Raw genomic sequence first — 9,838 nt, forward strand, 5'->3', positions numbered from 1 at the left:
AGGATATCGTTTCTTGATTCAGCCTCAGATTCGTAAATACGGATTGATTCTATGTACACTTTATGTAGGTCCCTACTTGACAGTACGAGCCTCAGATCATAGAAGGGTTCTAGGGAAGAAACCTTCTATGATCTGAGGTACGAGCTAACCATTATGATATTAGAATTTGACAGCGGCGGCGGCAGGGCGCTGTGCGGAGCTGTGCGGAGCGAAAAAGAGATGTGGAAATAATGAGATCTGATTGGTTATTCAAAACACATCTCCGCTCCGCCTTGGTGGGAAAGACTTTAAAAATTAAATGCGCATGCATTTTCCATGCGCAAACGCATGGCGAGTGAACGGCCGGCCAGGGCCAGAGGTGCTGGCATGACCAATGCACTTATGATAACGATCGGTGTTGCAATGCAAGGCTTTATAGGCTTTGACAATATGCTAATCCACTGCGACGTGCTTTTAAGCGATTTTGTCAAAAATATTATAGGCAGCTAGCTAATAACTCACAAGATAAACGACCGTGGTGCATATCTTTTCTTAAAAGTTACTTAAACCTTTGTTTTGTCATGTGTCATCCGCTTTGCACTGGAACTCACTCGAACCTTAACTTCAAACTCGTTCTATTCTTCTGATTAATTTCGTTGCGGGTCCAATGACAGTTTAACTTTCCCCAGGAAAAACTTGAGCTTTACCGGGAATAACGTATTATTGGCGGCCAAGCTGTAAGGTCCTGGCTACACAGGAGTTGCATCGGTGGGAACGAGAGGTGGGAATAGTCCCGTAATCCACTGGGAGATCCTACAGGGTTTGTAACATTGAATGAATGCTTCACCAGGCGTTATAAGCCCATAAAATAATGTTCTAGTCAATATTTTAACCCTCCTCTCCCTGTGTCGTCTGGATGCGATGACATTACCTAAGTTTAACCGTTCTATTTTTAACTGACTTCAAAAAAATAGTTATTTTTTATAATTTGCCATTTTTTTATTAAAGAGTACCTAGTTTTTTTATCAATCGATTTTAAATATATGATTTGAAAGCTTTCACTGTGTGGGTAAGATCAGTCAAGTCAAATGTTGGAAAACGTAATATTAAAAATATTCTACAAATACGAGAATAAATAATTGATTTGTTTATATTATTTCATCACACCTATAAAATGACATAACACACGCGTGGGTAAACGTAGTAAAACACGAAAGCAGGTGTCATAGGAATCAGTAATCGGTATGTAGGTTGCACCTTCAAAACTTGGTGCACGTCAACTTTCTCCGGACTGCCGAATGCCGATGTTCCAAATCGATTAACGATTATAATTCGATTACGCAAGCGAGGATCGTTTCATTCCGATTCCGGAGTATCAATCAAGTTCTTAAGAACAAAAGAACGATATGGTAATTCAAACGTGTGACGCAACGAGGGAAACGAGCGTGCATTAAATTGGTTAAATCGACCTCACCGCGCGTGGCTGATCGTTAAATTCGATTAATTGTTGAACCAACAAGTTCTAAACCGTTTTATGTCTTCATACCACCTTCTATTCGGACACAAAGTACGTGGAAAGTGTTTTATGTGTGCTCAAATTGTTTCCTATTGAGTAATATTACTATTTTGTTCGCAAGCGTCATTATATTTATTTGGTAGGCTAAATGGCAATGCCAGATTTTGTATGGAAAGTGGCGTCTTTTTTTTTTCGCGCGGCCATCGACCAAACTTTGTTTTTTTATTACAAAATAGTGTAATAAACCAAACTTACTATGGCATGTATACCTCTAAACTCAGTCTGAACTGAGTTACGAGCATTAGAAGTTTGATGATTTTCATACTAGATTTGCTTTTTGTGCGCAAGTTTTGTAAGAAATTGCAACAAAAATTAGTCTAATAGTTGTGATGTAAAGTGACAGTGGCCATTTTTCTTAGCTGGCAGTACCTCAGGTGTCCCGAGTGGGCGCGGGACAAGTGGCTCGCGTCCCACATATGGCCACTTTCCCAAACGCGCCGACCGCCGCGGGCGCAGGTCAAAAGTAGGTATGGCCACCTACTTTTAAGCCCTGAGCTCTATAACTGTGCAAGATGATTTCAATTTATGGACCCTATTCACACTTTGGTTTTTATATGCATTTCAGGCGGATTTTGATCCTAATTATCTTTTTCTATAGGTTTTAGGTTATAAAAGAATCCTATTTCGATCCCCACCGAACGCTATTGGTAAACCGATATAAACATATAAAGCCCGATTTCACAATCAATCCCTAATTTTTAAGTGACCCCTATGGTAACACATGACAGGAATTTTGTTTTCATAGGGGTCACTTAAAAATTAGGGATTGATGGTAAAACGGGCATAAAACTCTTTTAAAACTTAAAAAAATGCTTAAATGTTCAAAGGACGTATTCAAAGTGCACCTGAGAATGCCGGCTCTTCCGTACATTATTATACAATAATTACACATTATGACCACAAAGTGGGATTAATATGAGTCATGTAAGTCCGACGTGTCAAATGAATCATAAGTCATTGAAGCAGAGTTCAGCAGACCACCAAATAGTGGCGTGACTATAAGGTGGCAGGGCTGCCTTTTGACAGACAGTCATGCTTCATGGTCGAGCTAAACACTTATGTTGCAAACCCATGCAAGTATAATATCGCTCGGAAGTAGATATCCGCTCTCAATCGATTGGTATCAACGGATATTGATCTCATAAGACCTTTATTGGACGAAAGAAATGAATCCGACATAATATTTTGCAATTATTAGTTCTCACTACAAAAAACTTCATTCTACAAGAAGCATGTAAGTAACGATTTAATTATCTGTTTGTTTTGGACCTAAATCTGCTGGATAGCTAGTATACTTATCCATTTTGTGTGTAACTGGCTTAACTATTTATTATGCAACAAAATCCCTTAAAGTCCCTCAGTCACGATGGTTTTTATGGTTTTACTCTGAATGAAACCAAACACAAAACCTGTCTTGAATGCATCGCACGCCCATGGGTAGGGTAACCATACTACAGGATCTCCACAACCCATCCTACAGCTGATTACGCTATTGCTAGATATGACACTTATAGTTTTTTATTATAGGTGTTAAAAATGATGCGTTGTGATTATGATGATAGTGTTTTTTATACATCCATACATTTTTTATTGTGACGTGATAAAAACAACAAAATAAATAATATAAAAGAAATGCAATTGCATTGAAAGTCAAAAGAAGTGTGGATATGCAAACGGGACTCTAGATTCTACTTGGTTAAATAAAATAGAGTCAAATCAATCCACAAATGGTTTATGAAATAAAATAACTATTATGTCCGGGAAAAAATACTTAACTTTGGGCCAATCTTCATAAGATACGAGAGGTGAACCTGTATCCTTAATGCACCGACAAAAAAACTTATGCAGTTTTTTACGGCGTAATCCTTCTTCCCTCAGGTGTAAAGTCGAAAGTGGTGTAACACAAAAGTTGGAAAAAAATTGTCATAAAAAGAAGGTTCCGTGTAAATGTGTAATGTTTTATGAACGGAGATAATGTTGGGTTAAAAAAAAGAAGTTAACTTTGGTACGAAACAAGACAAATTGTTAATAACAAGTGAGATAAAATTGTTAATAAACAAGTAACATAAAATACCAAAAATATTTACAACAACAAGGCAGATAATTAAAAAAAAATCATGGGACAATATACGAAAGTTATATACTTGCTTATTATAATCTATACATTATATTAGTATAGATTCTACTTATACTAATACGAGTATCATTCTCTGTTTTGTCAAATTTTCTGGTTAGCTGGAAGAGAATGCCACATTGCATTAAGCTCGCCTGTTGTACCACTGTTTTTTATGTGTGCAATAAAGATTTTAAATAAATAAATAAATATCATAGAGCTGAAGAGTTTGTATGTTGAACATGCTAATGTAAGGAACTGCTGCAATCCTGTTCCTATTTGAGAAATTATTTGTGTTGAATAGTCCATTTATCGACAAAGGTTATAACCGTCTTGTTACAACCAATAAAAGCAGAGCATCAGTGACAAATGTTGCGAAGACGGAAAAAGACATTAAAAACTCATCAGTTTTATGAAAATTGGAGGAGCAGAGAAGTGTCTTTAGTAACCAATCAGTTTTCATTCTTTCCACATCTCCTCTCCACTCAGTTTCGATGCAAATAAATCGCTTGGAAAAGAGAGAAATCTCATTTTTCTACAGAATTTGACAAGGGCGGCGGCGCAGAGCGGTGCGGAGTGTGTTTTCCTTTCACAGACAGCAATAGACTAACAGCTGAGAGTTACGCATCGCACAGAACACATTACTCTCTTCTCCGCTCCGCTTTGGTAGTAATAAAATTAATGTTCCTTCGATATAGAGCAACAACCACGAGCTGTCAAACGAAACCAATTTTGCGTGTCACTGAAGTGTCCGTGTCAGGATTATTTCACTGTTTTGTACAATAAATCAATCACTGAAGCACTTTCTCATAAACATCCACGTTACGTAAAATCTGAAAATATATCAGAATTCAAATTTTCAGCGTGACACTGCGTACCTGCTGAACTGTCAAATAGTTGCAAAAAATGGTTCTGTTTGTTGTGGCAGCGACAGCATTACTCATCTAGTTTTATCACANGTATCACACAGTGTTGCTAGTAGTGACATCTCGCTCACTCAGTTCTTTGTTGCTCTATTCCGCTAGGTATATTAACTTAATGAAATAGCCTGCCAGCTTCGCCGCACACCTCTCGTCTCCGCTCCGCTCCGCTGGTGAAAACTTGGCCTTACTTTTGGCTCGGACCAAGCTCGGTTACGTTTGCTTTCGTCACGCGTTCGTTGGCCGCGATGCGCGTGAGCAGGTTTCACGGGTTCGAGATGTGGAGCATTGGGTTATGTTAAAAGAATAAATGTTAAATAAATAAATACTAACAAATTCTTGGATATTATTCACCGCCATCCAGTCCCAAACTAAGCAAAGATTGTTACTATGGGTACCTGACAACGAATAAAATACGTACTCATATTACATATTATTATTGCATCAGTGATAACAATACATCAGAAATTCAGTTAAGTAGCATAACACTGTGAAAAATAAGAGTATTTTCGATCTTCAAATAAAACAAATTATTTTATTATCTACTTCCACAAACATTATGAATCAGGCATAATCTTTTGACATACTTATACAGACTGGAAATCCCGTTGACAGTGTCGTCACGTTGGTATAAAATAATGCAGGAAAAACTGACTATAGTAGCAAACTTTTCCCGAGTGTCTTGTTTTATTTCAAATTCTTTAATGTTCTATATTGGTATACAAAGGTATATTTCGTCAACTCAAAGGTAAAAAAGCACTAAGTAAGTAAGGTAATGTGTAAAACTGAATTTTTAATAATTTGTAAGACGGGCACATCAGAAATACAAACAATTTTTATGTAGAGTCACATAAAAAAATTAAGCCTCCCCATTCCAAGATGAGGGGGGGCCACATATGGGGGCATTTTGTCGATAAAATTGACATCACAACATCGCCTTAAATTATCGCTAGCCCTATCCCAATATAGATTTAACATAAATAACAGATTATCTAATTTAGCAGAGGCAAACGGAGTTACGGCGTGTACGTCTATTGTACTCTCTTCTCCAAATATTGAGAGAAGAGAAACTTCACCACAGTGACACCATGACTTGTGTATTCGGTGTTCCCACGACGTCCTATCTACACACGAGATGAACCTATACCGTTTGACATAAAGCGTGTGGCACACTGCCAGTCAAAAGCGAAAAATATCCAACCAATAGAAACTAACTACCTAAATAATGTTCTAAGTTTTTTTAGATTTATCTATTTTTATTACCTTTTTTTTATTTATTTATATTTACTGAACAAAATAACCAAACTTTGCTGAAATAGGCAAATGTTTATCAAGTATTTTTTATGAATATAGGGTAAAGGTTTGATGAATACTTACTTGAGTTATGCAATTATACGACAATGATAAAATAAATCTGCCTTGTTAAAAGGGCGCACGCATCTAACATGTTTTTTCGCATATGAGTTAAACTCAAGGATAGGGTACAAATACTTAACCATTTGAAACTTTTTAACACCGTTTCGATTTGTTGTCACATGCGCCTTTTTTATCTATCGGGGGCAGAGATAGAAGCGGCACTATTCCCACGTCTCGTTCCCACCGCTGCAACTCCTGTGTAGCCAGGATCTACAGCTTGACCGCCATAATAACCCAACCAATGAAGGTCAACTTTGTCCCAAGGCAGAGATAGAGGCGGTGAAAACGATGTCCACACATAAGAGTCACGTCTCTAGCATGAGCAAAATGGGCATACGCCCATAGCTTCGCATCGCCAATAGCTTTTGCAAGACGCGAACCTTACATCATAGTATGACTGTACGCTACTAAACAAAGGTGACGACCCGGACTGCGTTGTATTTTACAGGTTTCTTTGTTTATGACCGACTGACGAGGCATGCCGACGGTCACATAAAGATGTTTAACCACAATCTGCGATAAGAGTAAGATAAAGAACACATAAAAACACTAGCCAATGCCCGCGACTTCGCCCATAGTCAGAGTTTTATGTCGCAATCAAAAACACTCGAAAAATATCGATAATATGCATTTTTCTATTTCCATATTGCGTTAAACGTATTTTTTTTCTTATTACTTACTTACCTTTTTAAAATGTCTTTTAGTTAGGTTGTAACTACTCTAGTGGTTCCCATTAACAAACAAACAAACTCTTCATAGTAATGTATAGATTTAGTTTTGTTATCTAAATATACATTATATGTATAACTCAAAGATGTCCGACTGACTGACTGACATAGTCATCTATCAACGCACAGCCCAAACCACTGGACGGATCGACTGTTTGGAATGCAGGTAGATGTTATGACGTAGGCATCCGCTAAGAAAGGATTTTACGAAACTCCACCCCTAAGGGGGTATCACAGGATCCACGCGTACGAAGTCGCGGGCGGCTGCTAGTTAATATAAGAATTCGCTAATGCGAATGTGATCTAGTACCTACATACGAGTATCTCAAACGGACGACACCGACACTAAACGTGCCTCACAAGTGATCGTCACTAGTTACACAAGCAATTGAAAGTGAATCGATGTTCGTTAACTTAACAATCGATTATTATTTTTCGCCGATACATCGTAGAAAGGAGGTCGAGTCGTTAATCAAATAGATGGTCTCGTGATTACTATCGAATCAATCGAGATAATGACCGTTTTAAGGAGGAAGTGTTTCGAGTTACGAGTAAGTAGGTATCAGGATCATAGGCAACATTTCTTTTTGTATTTGATTTAACATGGTTAAACTAATTATGTAAATTTAATTTAACTCTTAGCATGCATTGTTCTGATAAATCTATAAAGCGAAAAACCAGTCACTGATTAAACACGAAATCTCAGAAACTATAACACCTACCTAAAAACATACAGACAGAGAGAACGGTTTTTAAGAAATTTCACCCCTAAGGGGGTAAAACGGAGGTCATTTAACTCCACGCGTACGAAATCGCGGGCGGCCGCTAGTAGGAAAATAGAAACAATTATTAACCGAATTATTAGCGAAAAAGGAAGTTCTTTTTATGCTCTATTTGGTACGCCAACCACAATATTATCAGGTCAGTGTAAGTTTAAGTTTGAGTACCTATTTTAAAAGGAAAATGCATTGAATCAGAATGGTGTAATCTTTAGAAGCTTTAAAATTTCAAATCCTATAAATAATTCAATTAATAAACGTCATCTCATTTTATTATCTGTCTCAGTGCACTTTTTGCGGCAGGTGCGCACGCGCTCATTGCGTAATAACGTTAATTTGACAGCTGTCAAATGCGGCCCAAGACGGAAAACTATTACTGCAGTGCAGTAATTACGGTAGATATTGACTGTCATGCTCGCTCATAAATAATAATAATGCTGATTGATAATAAAGTTATTGATTATTGTCCAAGGCATCTATATAGGTCGCAAATTATTTTATTTATGATTATTTTATCACCTGCATAACCTTCTTACATTGACCTACTCAAAGGGTTACGAAATAATCATTAGGACCGTCAAAATCTGTCAAATTGACATTGACAGTGATCGATCGCACTGAAACCTAAAACAACTTGGTTAATAATTATTAGACCAGTCCAATGTATTACCAAGATACACATCAGCCTTCGCAGAAAGATTACTGGGTACCCTATGATGACAAGTAATTTATTTTGGCTTCGAAATGAGAGCAATAATCGATTCATAGTCAAAAATTAACCTTAATTAACCACGAAAGACCTGCATGTTCTTATTAGTTGTTATTTTGATAATAGCGCCTTTATGTCAATGTCATATCTAGGATGGAAAGTCGAATAGGTGGAAACGATAAGTGATGTCACTCGATCATTTCTAAACTGTAAGATAATAAACAAGATATTGAAAAACTGGTTACTGATTCTGAAAGTGCTTAATGAGCTCTATTACGGTATCAATAATAAGTTATAGATTGAACTAGATCTATCCGAAAATACATAGTGTCTTAAAAACGACTTGCATAAGGATAAGATGAATTAATTCGAACACACCTGGTCAACTCGCAGTTTCCTGCTCGCTTCGACGACACCCTCCATCCTTTGGTTCTGTAACAAAACAACATGTAAATTAAATATTATTTATTGAAAAAATTGTGGCGTTAAGAGTCGCTTCTTCATCTAAGTAACTTAAAAAAAATCGAACTGCTTATGGCGTGAATCAGACCCACGACCTTTCGCTTGCCGGGCGAAAGCTTTTCCATCTGATCTACTTAGACACTGGATGAACTGGATGAATTAAATATTATTATTAGGACAATTCAACACAAAATACTCATCCCAAAAAGGAATATTAATCCACGTTTGGAATTATCGAGTCATCCAGTGCTTTTCTTTTTCAGAAATCTCTAAAAACATATACCTAACTCTACCTAGAATACATATTGTAATCCCGTGACATGTCACATTGAAACAATGTCTTTTCTATTCCTAACTACCTTAATGTATTTCATTAATTCTTTTAAAGATCGAATAGATAACAATTATTTTAATTATAATCTTTTAGAAACTTTGCATATTCTTGTCCGTCAAACTTGAAGTTTATGGGCCTTGAGCAAAGGATACTATGGAATCAAGTAATGGACTTCCTAAGAACACAAAAAGAAGCTCGGTACTTCAAACGAGTACTGCGGAAAGCAATTTAAGTCCGAGTGCGTGCGCGCATCCGCTGCCTGCGTTGTTGCAATTACAACTTTCTGCGGGCGAGATAAAGCACACTATGGACATAAACTTGATAGTGCAGCTGGAATGTCGATATTTTTCCTATCGACAAATTATTTTCATTGACATTGAATAGGTCAATACGTCAATGTAAAAAGTATACCGTACCGCTTGCAACTGGTCACTCTGGAGGTCTTCTAAGAGTGACCAGTAAGTAGTCCAACAAATACTAATGAGCTACTCGTAGTAAGTATGATAATAAATGACCGTTTACTTTTTTAGAATCGAATCTATAGTTCGAATTAGCTTAATACATTTCGATCTCCTGCCCGCCTGCCAAGCGTGAAGATTATGGCAAAACCCTCCACTACAGTGGAGGAGGCTCATAGTCCAGCAGTGGACTGTAAAGGGCTGTTGATGATGATGATGATACATTTTGAATCAAACGACACATACTCATAATATGTAAGACAAAAATTGTCTAAGTTAATCGCGACATCTTCATAATGGAGTGGTAGTGGAAGTGGCACAAAATAACATTTTGACTGTGACATCATTATTATAAACTTAACCA

General features: G+C 37.1%; 1 protein-coding gene across 3 annotated transcripts in view; it reads right to left on the minus strand.

Annotated features, from left to right (window-relative positions):
* LOC114356502 (paramyosin-like) overlaps positions 1-8,651 on the minus strand; it is a 37,980-nt gene extending 29,329 nt beyond the window's left edge. For all 3 annotated transcript variants that reach the window (XM_028309711.1, XM_028309713.1, XM_028309712.1), the window contains exon 1: positions 8,599-8,651. In XM_028309711.1, coding sequence (XP_028165512.1) covers positions 8,599-8,643 — 45 coding nt within the window. In that variant the 5' untranslated portion in view covers positions 8,644-8,651. The remainder of the gene's footprint in view (positions 1-8,598) is intronic.
* Positions 8,652-9,838: the final 1,187 nt, after the last annotated feature.

This window comes from Ostrinia furnacalis, unplaced genomic scaffold (genome assembly GCF_004193835.3).
Source record: "Ostrinia furnacalis isolate ACB-3 unplaced genomic scaffold, ASM419383v2 OfSCF2811, whole genome shotgun sequence".
Lineage (NCBI taxonomy): Eukaryota > Metazoa > Arthropoda > Insecta > Lepidoptera > Crambidae > Ostrinia > Ostrinia furnacalis.